This window comes from Solanum stenotomum, chromosome 9, assembly GCF_019186545.1.
Source record: "Solanum stenotomum isolate F172 chromosome 9, ASM1918654v1, whole genome shotgun sequence".
Lineage (NCBI taxonomy): Eukaryota > Viridiplantae > Streptophyta > Magnoliopsida > Solanales > Solanaceae > Solanum > Solanum stenotomum.
In genome coordinates, this window is record NC_064290.1 from 11,197,022 (window position 1) to 11,216,434 (window position 19,413).

General features: G+C 33.3%; 2 protein-coding genes across 3 annotated transcripts; both read right to left on the minus strand.

The window, feature by feature from the left end:
* Positions 1 to 1,006: 1,006 nt before the first annotated feature.
* On the minus strand, positions 1,007 to 10,751 carry LOC125876588 (GPCR-type G protein 1-like). Of its 2 annotated transcripts, XM_049557799.1 has the most exons (13): positions 10,247 to 10,747; positions 8,095 to 8,195; positions 7,394 to 7,501; positions 6,467 to 6,587; positions 5,962 to 6,091; positions 5,149 to 5,227; positions 4,862 to 4,950; positions 3,862 to 3,954; positions 3,503 to 3,529; positions 3,291 to 3,377; positions 2,069 to 2,140; positions 1,599 to 1,729; positions 1,007 to 1,293 (listed from the first exon to the last, which is right to left on the minus strand). In XM_049557799.1, exons 1-13 carry the CDS (start codon positions 10,459 to 10,461, stop codon positions 1,137 to 1,139), a joined length of 1,410 nt encoding a protein of 469 aa, XP_049413756.1. In that variant the 5' UTR covers positions 10,462 to 10,747; the 3' UTR covers positions 1,007 to 1,136. The 2 variants fall into 2 exon arrangements, with proteins under 2 accessions (XP_049413756.1, XP_049413757.1); XM_049557800.1 differs by lacking the exons at positions 1,007 to 1,293; positions 1,599 to 1,729 and adding an exon at positions 1,859 to 1,894 and having other exon boundaries at positions 10,247 to 10,751.
* A 1,635-nt stretch (positions 10,752 to 12,386) lies between these two features.
* LOC125876423 (uncharacterized) lies at positions 12,387 to 17,016 on the minus strand. The gene is made up of 6 exons (XM_049557606.1): positions 16,523 to 17,016; positions 15,426 to 15,728; positions 15,302 to 15,344; positions 14,937 to 15,225; positions 13,157 to 13,229; positions 12,387 to 12,704 (listed from the first exon to the last, which is right to left on the minus strand). The coding sequence occupies exons 1-6, from the start codon at positions 16,847 to 16,849 to the stop codon at positions 12,510 to 12,512; spliced, it is 1,230 nt and encodes a 409-aa protein (XP_049413563.1). The 5' UTR covers positions 16,850 to 17,016; the 3' UTR covers positions 12,387 to 12,509.
* Positions 17,017 to 19,413: the final 2,397 nt, after the last annotated feature.

Sequence of the window (19,413 nt, forward strand, 5' to 3'; positions counted from 1 at the left end):
ACTAGGAAAGTCATTTATCTTTTTTCTTTCAAACTTATATCTATTTGGTGACTTAAATAATAGTGACAGGTAAATTATTTATATAATTTTTAAAATAAAAAAAGTAAACTAGCACTCTCTATAACTAAGAAAATAATTTATCTTTTTCTTTCAGTAATTCCCCACGAGCTAGTTGTGGCTAAATTCATCAACGAGTTCCTGTCGAATTTATGTTGATCAATGGTTTCCTACAGCATTTCCCACTTACAATCTTGAAAAAAGAATAAAAAATTTTAGTATTATGTTATTTGGTGTGGTACATCATATATATTTTTTATAAAAAAAAAATGGTATTTGATACTGTACTCAGTTTTTATAAAAAAAAAAATACTGAATATTATATATAATATTCCAGTATATAGTTACATATATTGTTTTAATACTAACAAACATACAAACTAATATTAATACAATACTAAATGCTTAGACATAGAATTTCGGCACTACTCTCTCTTGATTGGAGTATTTTTTTATTTGCTCGATTAATAAGAAAGTCGCTTGTACTTTCTTTTGAATATATGCATTTTTACGTGTAAAATGTTTGTATAATATAATTGTGACGCTTATCATTAATGGTTAAACACCCTAAAAAAATGAGTTAACAGAACCAATCCGTAAATTTGCTGGGACATTATTTATCAATCTGGTCCCTAAACATCCATTAGTCAGCTTGAGTAGTTGAGGCAGTTAATGAAAAAGCCCACCAATGAGGGTTGTGATGCAATGGTAAGAGTACTCCATTCTTAACCAAACGTCTCCGATTCAAGCCCCGAGTAGGGAGAAAATTCTATTGGGAGCGCGATCTGAATTTAAATTTAGTTGGGGCTCCAATGCAGGCTCCGAACACCGGAGGAAAAACCCAAAAAAAATAAAAATGAACATACCAAAATAGAAAAAAATAAACAAGACCTGCTAGCATTTTGTGATAAAATTAATTAAGCTTCATATTTACGAAGATAGATAACTATTAGATGAAAACCAGATGGCTTTGATCATACAAAATTGTTACTATATCAATGATACATCATTACAAAGAATAGAGTGTAATTGATTCTGGCCTAAACATAAAATATAGCATCTTCACTCAGGAATATGGTTTAATCAATTGGGTGCTTATTATCGGCCTTTCGAGCTGTATAATGTGCTGAGAGCAAAAGCAGAGATAAGAAAGCACTGGCTACGAATATTGCATCAAACCACCTGTGATAGAAATCGAATTGTATATCTCCACCTAATACATCCGTGATGATTATCCTGCCAACATTAATCGGGTTAGAGTATAGTGTAGACACCGAGTGTAGAATGTTTTTCTCGATATCAGATCATGTATCAAAATCAACTAAGTTACTAGCTAGCTTAATAGCATTTTCCCATGTTCGCAAAATGGTGAGTTCCAAAGTTATAGCCATTATTACATACACCAAATATTCAAGTTTCTTTCTTGCCAACAACTCGTTAAGTGGAAATAGGCAGTGAATAGTTTAAAGTGCAGAACATTACAAAGCAAGTGATCTATTAACAAATATTGAGAATAGATAGCTCATTAGTTGTAACCATACCGATATTCAGTTGCCAGACTCTTTCTGATCAAAAGAATGGAGGAAAGGAAGTACATTCCCATGATTTCAGAGAGAAAAAGCACAACATTACTTGATGATCCACTTCCAACTCTGGAAACTGCGAAAAAGAACTGGACACAACCAAAATACTTCAAGTTAGCTGCAGGATAATTGAGTAAATAAAAAGTTGGTTGTTCATTTTTCAAACAGTTAAAGATGTCAAGTAGTTTCCTTGCTTCTATCTGTGAGGGTACATGTGCAACAAATTGGCGAGTTTAATCATCAAACTTAATCACCTACTTTGATTTCACATCTGTGTTAAACCTTAAAGAATTGAAATTAAAATTGATACCTCAAAGCAACTGATATAGTAACACAGTCAACAAGTTGAACAGATGTTACCTAATACATAAACCATAAATTGTGGCATACATCAAACTTGAAGATGGGACCATGAAGCATAAATTTACCTTCATCAAGTTAGTCAAGAAGCCCCTCACAGACACCACAATCAACACCCCAATGAACATGAGAGAAATGTACTGCACAACAGAAAAATGATCAGATAACTCATGTCCAGAAAATGAGAGATGAAATACTAGCAGAAATCATAAACCAATACGATATAGCCTCAGTACGAGCTCCTAAAGCTTACAATGTCACTCATAGATCAGTCACCCCTTATCCAACCTAACATTGTTTTCTGTTATGTGAAATAATTAATTTCACTCAGGTGGTAAATATTACCTCGACTTGATGTTAATAACAGTATAATGTTAAAGATTATCCTCTTGTCGATGAGATTTATTTTAGATGCCATACTTTGTTTTAATTCTTATATACTTTTAATAAGCTTACTTATCCATTATCACACCAAAAAAAGGGGGAAATTGCTATTGTGTTGAATTAGCTTCTCAGCTTTCACTTTTTCAAACACAATAATGTAGATCTAGTTTCCCTTCAGTGATTTTTCTACAGATAAATACAAACCACCTTCTTCAAGCACTTCCATTTTCTACCCAATTACTTCCAATTTCATGCAAGTGTTCTAGAAGCTAGCTTCTCAATCGAAATTCATTGTTGAACGTTCATCACCAAAATGTATAACCGGAAGCAATAGCTTCATTCAAATGATAGGCTAACCATTTAAGAAGCACCAATTACTTCCAATTTCATGCAAGTGTTCTAGAAGCTAGCTTCTCAATCGAAACTCAATTCTGAACGTTCATCACCAAAATGTATTACCGGAAGCAATAGCTTCATTCAAATGATAGGCTAACCATTTAAGAAGCACCATAACCATTGTAAAGATATGGCACCTGGGCCTAACTCAACCCCAAAAGCTAGCTCATGAGGGGAGGTTTGTCCAAGTCCATATAAGGAGACCAATTTCCCATCCCACTACCGATGTGGGACTTCTTAACACTCCCCCGCACACCCAGACCTCAACTGGAGCGTGAACATTTCTAAATGGGTGTCCAACATCTGTGAACAACAACTTGGGATGGGCCGGCTCTGATACCATGTAAAGATATGACACCTGGGTCTAACTCAACCCAAAAAACTAATTCATGACGGGAGGTTTGTCCAAGTCCATATAAGGAGACCAATTTCACATCCCTCTACCAATGTGGACTTCTTAACAACCATGAATACCATGAGTAGACGAAATAATGCAGAGAGTAGAGGAACCTGTGATAATAAGTTGACATCAATTCCTATGTCAAAGAACTGTAAAAATATGCTGATTGTCCTTGTTACAGGATCTACAGAACCAGCCTGTCAAAAACAGTATGCTTGTGTCAAACTTTATCCAATATACGCTTGGTATGCAGGATTCAGCTATAAATTATGTAAAGAAAAGTGAACCATTAAGCATATGGAATTCTAATATAGAAGCGTACCTCCTTGAAAACAACGCTCTGAAGAGACTGCAAATATTAAATGGTCAATTAGCTTGTCTGGCTCAAATACTATTATATTAAAAGGCAGAACTTGGAAGGGGTGAAAGCAACAAAAAAGAAGACCTGTGTACAGTGCAGTAAAATCCTCAACATGAACAAACTTTGTAGTATCCATGTCAAAGTATTAATTATGATATAGAAATGAAAGACCACAAAAGTTTCTGCACTAGTGTCTATCAATATTAAACATCAATCAATTTTCCTGCTAACACTGATGTTGGCATGTCATATGAAGAGGAAAATAGTAGACACCATGTGAGAGATGCTCAAATTTAACAAATTTAACGTCTTTTTCATACCTTTATCATTTTATACACACAATAGACAGAACACACATAGCCCAAAAGATTCTGCAAATGACCCTTCCATGTTCGAGAATAAGCAGCAGCTTCCTGGTGTGATGGACAAATTGAGTCAGCTAAACACACAGAAAGTAGTTTCAAACCAATTGAACTGAATAAATTCAAAGAAGTAATTACACTACAAGCTGAACTAGATGATGGACCACAACATTATATGAGCTTGCAGACAACAACAACATTCCCAGTGAAATCCCACAAATGGGGTCTGGGGAGGGCAGAGTGTACGCAAACCTTACCACTACCTAGTGAAGGTAGAGAGGTTATTTCCGGAAGACCCTCGGCTCAAGAACAGCAAATCCAAGTAAAATGAAAACAATGGAAAAACTATAAAATAAAGGAATATTTTTCTGCTATCTTAAGGTAAAAACAATGAAAAAATTATAAAATGGCAACATAAAGACTTGAATTCAGGGAAGCTGAACACACACACACACATATATAGAGGGACTACCTTGTTGAGTAAGAGACTAGCAAATACAGCAGACAGCCCCTCTCCCCCAAACCCTTCAACTAGGAAATCTCACAAACAACAGCCAAAGAAAACAAATTGCCCAGACCTATTTCATTAAAAGGAATGTTTCAACACTCTTTCCAACAATTCGAACTAATATAAGTCCTTATTGGTATGGATCAAAAAAAGTAAACTTGTTTGTTGGTCAATTCAAGTTAATATAACTTGATACTACTACTTTTCTTTCCTTTTGAGAAGGTAACTTGATTCTATTTCTCATTGTTTCAAATATTGATGTTATATATACAGCATAACTACTAAAAATTTTCACACTCTAAACTGTAGTTTAAACCTCCTACTAAATCAGAATGATAATTTTGTTCAGACTTCACTCTCTTAAAAAATCACATTGGTCATACTAGGTCATTCTTTAGCGAGATGGACGGGTAAAAAATAGCGCAACATAAAACAAAGTTCAAGATGAACCTTAGCTTGGCGAAGCTCATAAATTTCCAAGAACAACTGCTTTGATAGCTCCTCTAAGGCCTGAACCTCGTTTTCCATGTTTCTAATATCTTCATGCATGAAGTGAATTCAACACCAAAGAGAAGTGTGTCAGAGAATTGTTAGAAGTAATGCAAATATCATGTACAGAAATTAACTACAATCAGCACATGTAGGAGAAATAAAAGAAAAAAAAATCTTGTACACAGAGGCATATATGCACTTGAATCAATAAATTTTCCACGAGAGACGTTCTACCATGCACTAACCTTGCTCCTTTTGGTCATCCTGAACAGATCGTACAACTGTTCCCACAATGCGCTTAAAGAAGGAACTGGATTTTGTTTTCTGCAGTAGAACCATATCAAAGAACACACTTAAAATAAAATATATAAAGAAACTGCAAATGTTCAGAACCACAAAAGGACACCTTGCCTTTTCATTCTTTTATTATCTCTTGACAATAGCAGCTGACGCGAAAATTGAGCTATTGACTCGCGCAAACATTAGCTAAACCTTTCTTTAAATACAGGAAGTCGCAATACAACTCCAGCAAGAAATTAAGTTATGGTTTCTAAAGCAAAGTTAAAAGATTTTTCATCAATATCTTTACAAAATTTTGCTATTGATCTAGAAAAGGGCATCAGAGGGATACTCAAGAAATTGCTTCATGCATGAAATACTTGCAAACTCTTACAACACCCACAACTGTAGCTAATTGACCACTATTTCGAAGTGTGATTGCAATGTTATTAATGGCTATTCCCAAGGTCAAATGGGTTGAACCACTTGAATGAATATACAGTAGTACTATACCCAACTCTGGATATTTTCAGGAACCGCATAACTTCAAACGAGGATAGGATAAGGGAAATATAAAGGCATAATAAAGGGTCTTAATAACGTACCCCAATAGCCCATTTAGAACTGATCTATCATCGATGACTTTGCACTGGTATGAAAAAGAAGAAAAGTACAGGCCACCTACAAACAATAATCTGTGTTTCTTTCCATGCTTTTTGGGGTGTGTGTACACATAATGAAAGCATACAAAAGCAAAAAACTTAAGTTGGCCAATTAACCTCTTCCGAATCTTGGATCCTCTCTATTTCTCTCTGACAAAGAATAATTCTCTTTTTCTTTGTAATACAAGTTTCAATTGACTGCATCAGCTGCCTCTCCAGTCCTTTGATCTCTGATTCCTCTATTTCTCTTCAATACAGAAAGAGTCAGGATACCAAAAAACCAAACATGATTACTTATAAATATAATATCGTTCCTTTTGCTATATGCTTCAGTTCAACATATATTTGACTAAATACTAGGGGCATTAACTTCAAATTGGGTAAAAACTACTCTAAGTAAGGGTATAGTAGGTTGTAGACAAAAGCAAAAGGTTATTAACCAAAGCTATCTTTATTAAAAATAACAGCAATTCCATTGAACTAAGGAGGTTTAAGAAAGGAATGTACTGTAGAATTCACAATCAGATCTAGTTTCATGCCATCTCCAAGAAGATAAACTAGAAACCAACTGAGTTAACACTCACATGCACCAACTTAAAGTGGATCTATGCACACATCTTACCTGATGAATAGAGATAGATAACTGTATGGCAAATTGACTGCTCCAAAACCAGAAAGGATAGCCATGACAGTCACGCCAATCACACCAATCCTGCTAACCAGCTGAGTTATGGTGAAAAATCCTGAAAAAAGAATGTAGAAACATCATTACATGGCAGGAGACTGGGGATACAAAGATGACAAGAGTCTCTGAGGAAAAATTACAAAAATACTTGGGCTAAATTATTTACTCATCCACTTTAAGTAACTTAAGTGGACCTCCCACGTAGTCTAATGTGTCATTATAGGCCCTCACTGTTAAACTCTGACATCCCCTCGCATGCCTAGGAGTAGACATTCATAGCATGGACAACATAACACGGGAGCACAAATTGCATAAACCAAGAATAGGGTTCGATCTCGCTCTAATATTATATTTTAAAATGCAAATTGGACCCAACTAAACCCAGAATGAGGTGGAAATTGTCCAAAAACATAGAATGAGGCTACCACTCATACCTTGAACTAGTATGGGACTCTAATAATACCCTTAAACAATTATTCATTTTTATACTATATCATTTTTAATTATCTTACTTAATTTTTACAAATCATTACTGCTTCATCCATCAGGTAGAGATGCTTTAAGTTAGCAGGCAAACACTATGCCGGCTAAGATAGAGCTGAAAAGATCCTGAGTTTAGTCCTGTTCCGTAACAAAGATGTTCAAAAGAGAAAATTTGAATAAAAAGATGGTCGGGGAGAGTAGCTTTCTTTCTTCACACAAATATTTGAAATTACAGTAAGAATATTAAGGAAACCTTATAGTCATGTCATTATGATGTCTTATTCATAAAGGCATGGCCTAAAGAACATTATTTCAATATTCAAAAAATCAACAAGGAGGGTGGAAAACAAGATCAACGTGCAACAAAAGAAATACACAAACCTCTGTCAGGTGAAGGCATGGGAAAGTGAATGCCCAAGCGCCAAAAACCGTAGAGAAAAGCCAACAAGAATAAGATAGCACCCACTGCAGCCCGTTCCTTCCTCATGCCTGAAATACAAAATCAAAATTCAGAACATCTTTTGAAGAGAGGTGATTAAGATGGTACAATCTAAGATTCATTGAAGTGTGAGCAAATCTTTTTAATGGTTAAAAAGTATGCAACTTGTGTGCATGAGAGAGAGAATGCTGGAACAGCAGTGGAGTACTATAATCAAACTGCTCTATGGTTACATTCAAGACTTTGTCCTAATTACTCATGGTCACTATAATATTATTTTTTGGGCACTTACTGGAGATTTAGGAGTAGTCAGTTGATTTACAATGAAGTTGCATAAAAGGACAATGATGTACCTTCAGTACAACAATATACAACAACAGCGCCTCAGTGCCAAACAAATTGGGTTCGGTTAAAGTACAACAATATACACTGTTCAAAATATGGACCTTGGGCCTAAATCCAACCCTAAAAGCTAGCTTTGAGGTGATGATTACTCAAGATCATAGCAGCAAACAACAACTCATTCTCTCAATCTATGTAGGACACTCACTTAAATCCCCCTCCCTCCCGCACACTCAATAAAGGTGCATAAAGGTGAAAACTGAAGTTTTAATTGAGCATGATCATAATTAAAGCAACTTACCGCTGTTGCAAAGCATCAGGTAGCAATGATAGTAGGGCAACATGAAGACTAGTAACAGAATCAAACAAAATAAATCCACCTTCCAATTCATCCATCTTGCCCTACAGTTAACACAGAATGGTTAATCAATTAAACAACTTATAAAAACCAAAAAGATAGCGCAAAGCTAGTAAAACTGACTGAAGATAGTGTTCCCTCCAAAAAGACCTACTGACCTATTCATATAAAACTTCTCTCTCTCGAACAATTCAAACTAATATAAGAAATACTACTTCATATAAATAGTAAAATGGTATGAAGTGTTTTCAACTAATTATTCCATTTTTCTTCACAAAACTATTACTTCAAACATTCTATGACCAAAGTGAATACAGTAATGTGGTTAAACATTTTATTCTTAAAATACAAGTAGGTCACAACAGGTGATCTTTTAATGGAATGAAGGGCGTATGATGTAATCTACTAGATTCATACATGGAACTATTATTTTATAGGTCATACATGGAACTAGTATTGAGGACATAGTGTTTGGACAAAAATGTTATGTGTCACAAAAAAATGCCAATGTGATGATGCAATCTTTTGGTATGTTTGACTTTAGGATCAGCAGGATGAAGCAGCAGTTAACAATTATAGACATTCATACAGGAAGCTAAACTATGAATGTAATCCTAACTCACCTGACACCAAAAGAGGACTTCGAAGAACAAAAATATGTGAAGTTTTTTAATATTAAATCTGGCAAGCTTTAGAAAAAGATTTGCTACTCTTACATGTAAAACAATAAAGATCTTGAGTTGAAAAGAAACAAAATGAGAGAGTGAAAGACATGATTTTCAGAAATAACAGTTTGCTATAGGACTTTTTCGAGTTGAATGTTCTATCATATAGCTTAAGAATATATTTCGAAATTGTATCTCCCACCTTCCAACACAACTGACCATCAACATTCATAGCTCATTCTAAATATAATAAGAGCCATAACGCCCTTTATCATCTATAAGTTAGGAGGGAGGGAAAAAAAGAATCAAACAAATAAAAAATAAGGAATAATTGAGGAAATGAACTTGAGAAAAAACTGAACCAAATGGCAAAGGATCACAATATTCAGTTTCCAGTAGAGTAATAATCAATAGAGAGATTATGTTACATTTTCCTGGCTGCAACTTGCTAACCAGAAATTGAAACTTTCCTATATCTAAAACTGCAGATGGCATCCTTATAGATGTTTAAAAGTACCTCAGAAAGGTAGGAATAACATAACTAACCATATTCTGTGTCTATTGATGAGTATAAATGTATCAAATGAGTAGAGAAAGAGTACAATAGTTCAGATATGTAAGAAAAAGGACATATTCAAACTTCTATGAACAATCATGATGTTAACTTATATTTCATATGATGAAACATTGAGAAAGGATGATACAACATTAATTTAGTGACATCAAATGGTTATGGTGACCAAACTGGTGTCAAAAATGCTAGTTGTTCATATGGTTCGACTGTGTTGAGTATTAACAAATAAGTTCCATCCACTATTCGCATATGGTAATATATATTGATGAAAACAGCGATTGATTTAAATCCATCATTCCTATATGGTGGAGACGCATGGCTATGCTCTAACTGTGAGATTAAAAGAAATGATAGTTTTAATACCCATAATTTGCCTAAAATTACAAATTATTTACCAGTACTGAAAGGAAGCTAGTCCCAATTGAAAAGAACAAATATAGTGGATTCATATAACCAACCCCACTAGTTTGGGATTGATGCCTAGCTCATTGATTGATCTATCGGGATGTAATCCCTCCATCCCAAGATCATCAGTTCATCTATTCCTACATCATAGATCCAATGAAGAATTTCCCTCTATCCCCTGCAAAGACAATCTCAAACTAGAAACAGCATAATCCCCATTTTAGCTGAGCCCATTCTCTCCGGTATGAACCCATAATCACGCACTGTCAGCTCACTCACTCCCAATCAACCAAACACAACAACACAAAGATCCTGATTTCTCATCCCATAAATGCTCTATTACTACCATCAACTAACAAAAAATCATCCAAACCCCAGTTCTCAACTAAACAAATAAACTCTACAAAGCATAAATCCAACAATACTGCAAAAACAAAAAAGCAAAACATACTCTTTCGAAAGAATTGGAATGATCTCGAAAAGAACAAGCTCAAATAGATTGCACGATAAAGCGAAAACAACACTGAATATGATTTGAACCAGTACTCTCTTCTCTTCATACTCTTTGTACAATCTGCGATTCAAAAACCATAGCCCTGTCCAACCCAGTAAGCATAATGATCCCACCACAATTACTCCCTCGTATGTCGCTCTTCCCCAGCCCATTTGAACAATACTGCTCTGATATGCTTTACTTGGTTTACATATAAATCTGTGTACTCTTTGTTTTCTTCAGTACAACGCCATTAAACTCCACATTTCAGTATCAATTATATCTCAAATCTCAATAATCAAACAATGATTGAAGATCCACCATGAATTTCACCCACTTTTTTCACAATAGTAGTTTTCTCAAAAACATCAATCACCTAAAAGTATTGAGATTTGATTTTTGTTAAGTTTTTTTGTGTGATACTGGTTTTGGAAAGGGGAAAAGAAAGATTTTCTGGAGATTTTTTTTTTGCTTTTGGAATTAGATTTTGATTAAATTTATTTTAACATTTGTGTTGGTTTAGCAAAACGTTCATTTGGGGTTTTTTTAAAAAAAAATAAAATTAGAGGAATCATATTATAAGTATTAAATAACATCATATCCCTTCTAGTTTTTTATTTATCAAAAATCTCTTAAAAATGATGTTTGCGGGATACATAGTGTTGTGCACGAGATACATTAGGTTTGATACATTCCACATAGCGAGATACATAGCGTTGTGCACATGATACATTAAGTTTGATACATTCCACATAGCGGGATACATAACGTTGTGCACGGGATACATAGCGTTTGATACATTCCACATAGCGGGATACATAGTGTTGTGCACGGGATACATAGGTAAATAAGGGATTTTTGAAATAAGTAGGGATAAATGGATATTAAGGTAAGAAAAGGAGTGTAGTTAAGTAATTTGTCCTTTTTTTTTAATTGTTAATTTGGGATATATTTTTTATTTTCTAAAGAAACTTCAATTTGAAAATCCACAACACTTGTAGGTAGATTTTCAAATGTTCTGAAAAATCAAATTTAGAAGAAGTTTTAAAATGTATTTGGTCGTTATTTTTAAAGTACATTTTAACTTTTTTTTTGTTATTGAAAAATATGAAACATGACTTATATTCACAAGTTTTAAAATTATCAAACATAGTCAATCGTATAAAACAAACACACTTACTAATTTCAAATTATGCAAATGTTTCATTGATAACATTCATTATCATTATTATAAATCATAATCTTGTATATAGGTAAGTTTGACACAAAATTATTGTTTTTATGATGAATTAGGTAATATGATATCCTATCAGAATTGCTAACACAATTACTTGATACTATAATTCGTCAAATGACAGTTAGTTACAAAGAGCTAAAAATGTTATGTATAATAGGAAGTCTTGCCTCATACACGAAGACATAATATCATTAAATAATTACTCTCTAGTGAAATTATCATAATTGACTATGCAAAGTTAGAAGATATGTGTTTGATCCATTAATAAAATGTCAAAGTAAAGAGATGGTTGATAAATCATTAAATGGAATAGGATTATGACCGAGAACAAGTCTTCATAATAACTCTATAATAACTCTACTTAGTTGACTAGAAATCCCAAGATCTAGGTTCAAGGAATTAAATAAAGTTACGAAAGACAATTATGTGAGTGTAGAGTGTAAACTGCTTTAAGGAGAATTAATACAAGGCTAATTCTCTTCGCCTTATGAACTTAGTCAATGTTTATGACTGAAACGAACACAACAATGAGAATCAAGAATGACTAAGGATTAATTGTGTGTGTGACATATGTTGCCAAAACATACATCAAAGCTAGACAGCTTGAGAATATCAAATTTACCGGTTAACCAAATTCTTCTTCACAAAAGTATACAAAATTCATGTGTAGTATTTCTACTTCATTACGAGGAGAAGCTATTAGGATTCCTGGCTCGATTGGTATAATGAAAATTGAAAACAATACTACATTTAACAAGCTTGCTAAAAAACATGATTTTCTTAGAAGCTCCGTGAGCATGACTTTACCATATTCACTATTCAGCTTTAAAGGTGAGGAGAAAGTGAACTCCTAAAATATAAAAGCATAGCTTCTCTTCCAACCTTCTAATGTTATAGAAATTCGATAGCTTCTCTTCTCTTCGGAGATGTACATGTTGCAATGGCCAAATTATGCATGAGCAATATACCATTATATACTAGTTTTTACACATCTATGATCTGGTTGAACTGTTGCTGTGTCTGCAAAAGCATCATCTCTTCCACAGAGAACTTCTTATAGAGCAGCCGTTGATGACTCATGAACTCTAGAAATAAATCTTTTAACTTCTTTGCTCTTTCATAAGCTTCTGTTCCTGAATGGACCAACATCAGATCTTTGTCCATTACTAGACACATATCCTACATAAAGACAGGCCACCTCAGGTGATGTTAGGGAGATCGATGTTGAAAAAGGGCAATAGGAGAAACCACCAGAATTCAAATGCATATGACTTGGGCAAGATCAAAATTCAGCAAAAGTGATATTCCATATAAATAACCCAGGGACTTGACCAATAAGTTAAGCTTCTTCATGCATGAATTTGATTCAGGAGTTGGCAATTTATTCAACAGGTGCCAGTGTGACTTTGCTCTTCTTCATTTGATCCAACTAATACTGAGACAAAGCATTTGGTCCGATGTTGAACCTATTTCTCTAACATGTCTAAATAGCACAATTTCCTCACAATGATGACCTATATTTCCTACTGATGTTTTTTCATTTGTGAAATGCTGCCACATCCAGGAAAGGTGGGTCTCCTTTGAGGCCTTACAACCTATTCAAATGTAACTATACTATTATAAGATCTTACCTGAGGTTCGTAGCTTCCTGACCACATCTTAATCATGCCGTGCCTTAATTTTCTTTCAGTTATAACCAATGGCCTGTGAAAGACAAATAAAAAACACATGATTCTCTAGCTAATTTAGAATCTAGAAGATGTATGCAGAAGAATGAAAATCTTGATGGTTTGCATTAATAGCAGCAGGTTCTAGGTTCTACAGGTCTGGCACAAAATTGGAGAGAGGATTATTTGAAGATCTTGAAAAATCTAAATCACTAGTAAAAACAGCACTAGAAACCAAAGTGGCACCCAAACACGGTATAATGCTTCATTACCACGTAGATATTGGGGAATTGGAGTAAACCAATTTTAGAGACTGAGAATAAAGAAAATCAAAGAGTACATAAATTGCTCAACTGCTTCATGGAATCACTACTGTGAAATGGGAAAATATTACGAGGACCAATAGTTCATCCACTTGGAGACATGGACTATAGTCACGTTGTCTATTATGCATATTAGATTCCCTCTTCATTGGCAGCACATTCTAGAATAACTTTGAAAGGTTTGAGGATCTTGAAATACATAAAGTACCAGGAATTCCAGACCCATGGCAAAAGGAAGCTTAAACAGGATTTGAAGCAAAAGGAATTTGTGTTCATACCTATGTACTCTGCTACTACGCTAATGTATTTTATCTCAGAAACTAATACTGCAATATCTAAGATAACTAAAATTTCAACTTTATCTACAGATAAGTATGGACATGGTAATCAGGAATGCATAATATTCAAGCAATCCTTAGTAAATTACTGTTGTTAAGAGGTACCAGAGATTTGCAAATGAAACCATGCATTGATTCTAAAAGCATGTTCCAAGAACAGTTCCAACTATTTCAAAATATGGTGTACATGTCTTTTAGAGTTCAAAACTTCAAATACATAAAGATTGTCTTAGACGCAGCCACCTAGAATACATCTATTCTTTTAGGTTTTGGGTGACCGGATCCCACCTCCCCCAGGGGCAAAGGAGAGGTATGTATAAAATATGAGCTATTATTGAGGTGACTATTTCAAAACACCTTATATCAGCCAATCATCAATTCAACCAAAATCAATCAAGATGAAGAGAAAGGTTTACGTTTTACATACAAGTACACAAATGGCCTATAACAAGGGGTAAAGATAGTTGATATAACAATGGTGTGAAGTTCAAATCACAAGGCAGCGGAAGATAACATGCCATAATACATTTGTTTTTGCAAAACAAAAAGAATATTTAAGAAAAAAGAAAAGAAGAAACGAATAAAGAAGTCAGAAGATGACATATTGACAGCTTGAGAGAATTCTACATCATTGCCTGCTAACAGAGGGTACCACACCCAGAATATCCAGATGGCAAGACCATTTTATCAAGGAAGCTCTTCTGAGCAGATCAGACAAAAAATATCTGTATGTCCTTGTCAAGTTTCATCTACACTAAACACGATCATTTGTTGAAAAAAATTTGCTTCGACCTCATAATCTGTCTAGAGGCAAGAAATGAAATTAAAAGCTAGACTCTAAGACCAACTACACGTAGTATAGGTAGAGAAATATTATAATCTATCACAATTCACAGGCCTTGTTCAAATAGAAATAGTATAGAACAAAGGTATAGTGAAGACTCTAGAGTTTTAGGCCTTTAGCATCAGATGACAAACTATACATGCCAATGAAGACACTACAATGAGAAAGAGATAATAAAAGTTACGCACCAGCTTAAGAAACAACATTCTTAATTAAGAGACTGAATGCATGAGGCATACCTTCCAGTTGAGGACACAATAAGGTGGGATGGATTATCCAAAAACTGGAGTATCTTCTGACGCTTATCTTCAGAATCTACCACAATAATACCTCTCGCATATGGCATGGACGGACTTGGTAAAATGTATGCTTGTGATGGAACAGAAGTATGTTCATGTATAAAATCCCTAAATGATGATGGTAATAAGTTTCTCTCCAAGTTTTCAATAAACATAAAATGGGAACTTGGACATTGCCCTCCAAGATCTTTGTCATCTTCCCAAAGCCTGCTATATTTACTGTTTGTTGCTGCAGTTCACAAGGAAGAAGTTAAGAAAAGCTGAAAGTTTTGCATCATAACAAGTGATGGAGTTTCAGAGCAAACCTCCTGTTGTCACAGCAACAATACTCTTGACATTATTCATTCCCTATGGAAACAAGGAAACAGATATGTTTAAGGGTCATGCATCCTAACTCCAATTTATGAACATTATACAGTGAAAACTTGCCTCAAAGGATGAAATCATAGACAAATTACTGCCTCCATTTTCACAAGATGATCCTTCAGATGCAGAAATCTCATACTTCGAAGCAGCAGTCAACATGCAAGATGATTTTCCAAGATTCCGGTTCACCAATTTCAAGAAGGAAGCTATTTTCGGACCAACTTGAGCAACACCTTTTAGAATACACATGCCTTCAATTCCGGTATCGGTTAAGTATCCTTTCTTTGGACCATGAAGCCAAGATATTACAAAGGTGCATAAACACTCTTCCTCTCCATTGCAAAATGAATGATCCACATTGTGTATCTACCAAAGAGAGGAAGGGTCAAATTTGAAGCAATTCAGTAGTTTATGCTGTCATTTGGCAAGTAACAAGTAGTTCATCTTTTTTTCTTAACTATTTTTCAGGCCAAGTAAGCAAAGAAAATATACGCTATCAATTATTGATAAAAAGGAAATGAACACACAATTAAACCAAAAATATAAAAGAAAGAAATATTTATGCCTCAAGAATATGATCCCTTGTCAAGTCCTGCTAATGAAATACAACCAAAGAGAAAGTGGGATACTTGTAGTCATTGCTTAGCTTGGTTTTCTATTTCTCCAGTGTTAGATCAACACTGGAACATTGCTCAATTTGACAGAATAAATTGTTAATGACAGTAACAGAAAGTGACAGAGACGTAATATTTACAGGATTTGGTCAATTAGACCTATGTCCATGAGCGGGGAGGAGAAAATTTACTTTACCAGAAGATGTATAACTGAGAGTATACAATCAAAGTTAATACTCTACTTACCCCTCACAGAAGTTTAAATTTTTCTCCAGATAAAATGCATGTCGAAACACAACTTCAAGTTACATAATTCACAACTTCAGAAACTCAAACTTTCATGTTACAGCTTCAAAATCTATGGCCAGACAAAGAGATATCACTGATTTGGACAAATAAGCAAAACTTTCACGGAAAATGTTGGTTGAAAAATGAATTTTCATCACCATAGCATTCTCTCACAGCAGCGATAAACGTTTAACTTATATACAAACATAAAAAAACAGAAGAATTAAATACCGACAGAAACGGCGATACACAACTCACCGCTTCAATAACAGCGTCGTAAAACAGCATGTCCTCCCCGCCGAAAGCGTTACATCCTACACAGACAATCATCCCTTCCTTGAGACTACCACACTCGCTATCCTGCATCTGAGGCGACACAGACCTAAACCTCTTAACCAGCTCATCAACCTCCTCCTTCGACTTGAAATCTCCAGCGTGAAAAACCTCGTCACATTCCTCCGTATATCCCTCATACTTCACGGTCATTGTTTGGCCTTTCATTACGAGCCGTACGCTATACCATGAATCATCGTCGCTCGCTCTGTACTCCAGGTTGTATCCTTTCCGTTTGCGTGGATTCGCCATTGACGGAAAAAGAAGTTGTTCCGATCTCCGATGGAAAAGGAGTATTTGGAATTCTGTTGTTACTGCCAAATTCGTTTTTCTTGTGTGAGTGCTTGCAGTGTATGCAGGAAGACGTGGCGTGTTTCAGTAAGCTAATAATAATAACACCTTCCACAAACGACGTAAACGAGGTTGAGCTTAAGTAATTTAAAAATGGATTATTCGTCTTAAATTCTACATTCTCTTTTTGATTATATATATTGTTTGATGCGGTGTTTAATAATACAATTTATTTTCGGTAAAATATCAAACTTCATTAAAGAAAATGATAAATAATTTAATTATTTTTTTAACTAAAAAATGCTTCAAAAATTCAGTTAATATAGAATAGAGAAAATAATTCTTAAATATTATGTGAGTATAAATTATTTCAATAAGAATAAAAAAATTAAAATTAAATTATTTTAATTATAATAAAGTAATATTTTTTAAAATGATCTAAAAAGGAAAGATATCACATTAAATGTGAGAGAGAATATTTGAATCGGATCCGACTCTTCTCCATTTTTCTTCTCTCCATTTTTCCCAAGTTCCTATTTGAATTACTGACACATGACATAAGTTAAATTAAATGGCTAAGTTTTAATTTCTAAAGTAAATTTCTAATCATGATTTAAATAATAAATATATTATATATTTAATTTTAAAAATAACTATAACCCCCACAATCTTAGCAACATATTATCTTGTTCATAAATTTTGGGGGAAAAGAGTTCTCTTCCTAAATTTTTTACACAGGATGTTACTTTTATTTTATTTTTAAGTTAATCTTTTTATTGCATTTTTTCCTTGAACTTTTCTTTTTAACCATTAGCTATTGAAGAGTTATTATTTTTCCTATTTTATTTCACTTTTTTTTCTGTTTCCTCCAAAATTAACATTAGCTATTATTTGGCGGCAATTCAATATTCATATAATCGGTAACATCTTTTTTTAGAAAAAATATATAAGCTTAAAAGTTTTTCATCAGTAAGAATTTGAGTTATTTTCTTAACAGTTGAATCGATAATTCAATAGTAATTTATTTAATTACAATTCTACATTTAGTTGACTAGTTAGCTTAGGCTACAGTTCATTTTTCAATTCTGATTTCTCATAGAGAAAGTTTCAAACAAAGATTACAATAAAAGGATTATTTAAAAGAAGATTAAAAAAGATCGTAAAAAAAAAAGGAAGAGAACTTTTTTCCCTATATTTATGGACAAGATAATATGTTGCTAAGATTGTGAGATTATAATAATTTTTAATACTAAATATATATTGTATTTATTAGTTAAATCATGGTTAGAGATTTACTTTGGGAAATTGAATCTTAGACATTTATTTTAACCTATATGTCATGTATCACTGATCCAAATAGGAACTTGGGAAAAACAGAGAGAAGAGAAATGGAGAGGAGTCAGAGCCGATTATGCTGAATTAGGTTACATAACTCAATCTATATAACTCAATCTATTTAATTGTTACTACGTACTATATTTTAAATTCAAAATTTATTTGAGTATCTAAAAACATATTATAATGATGGTAAAAAAATATATCACATATAAAGAATATTTTTTTAAAAAAAAACAATTTAGATAAAATTTGCATGGATCAATATAGACGGTATATCCATCCAAATTAAAAATGAATAGAACTAAGCAAGTCAAAATAAGTTAACTTAATAAAATAAATAGGTTACTAACTCGTTCAAAATATGTCAACTTAAAAAACTCGTTCAAAATAAGCTAATATCATGATTTATTATGTATTAATTATCATATTTATAAGTAAATTTGTATCAAAAATATCATATTATGAACATTATACAGTGAAAGTTTGTCTCAAAAGATGAATTAATAGACAAATTACTGCCTCCATTTTTACAATATATATAATCCTTAAAAAGGCAAATATATCACTAAATGTATTATTTGTTGATGTGTGCGCGCGTGCGTGCATGTGATTTTCTAATTATTTGTATTTTGAATATTTTATAAAATTGCATACATAGTAAAACTAGGAAAAATTGTATGAAATAACAAACTATTAATTCAAATTAAATGTTATAGCCATAATTTATTTTATTTGTAATTCGCAGCAAACATTTCATTTTTTTGCCATCTGATTCAGTATACAATTAGCCATTTTCGGTATACAATTACCCATTCGGTATACAAATGTATAAAATGTGTTTGTGTTTGTATAATGCGAGAGAAAAGTGTATATACAAATACAAATACATATATTTTCGTCTTATACACTTATAATTATACAAATTACAACGTATAAATGAATTTATACAAAACTAAACAATTTGTATAAAATTGGAAGTATCTAGCGAATTATACGAATCAAAAGCTCCAAAGCAAACATAAAATTTGTTATGAAGCGCAATTATGCAAACTATAGCTATAACATACAAATATGATTTTTATGTTTGTTATATGAGAAAGTTGCTCTTAAAACTACAACTTGCAGTTTTTATGTGTATGTGTAGATGGCTTATTTGATTTTACTATTATTTACCGTCTTTTCAATTT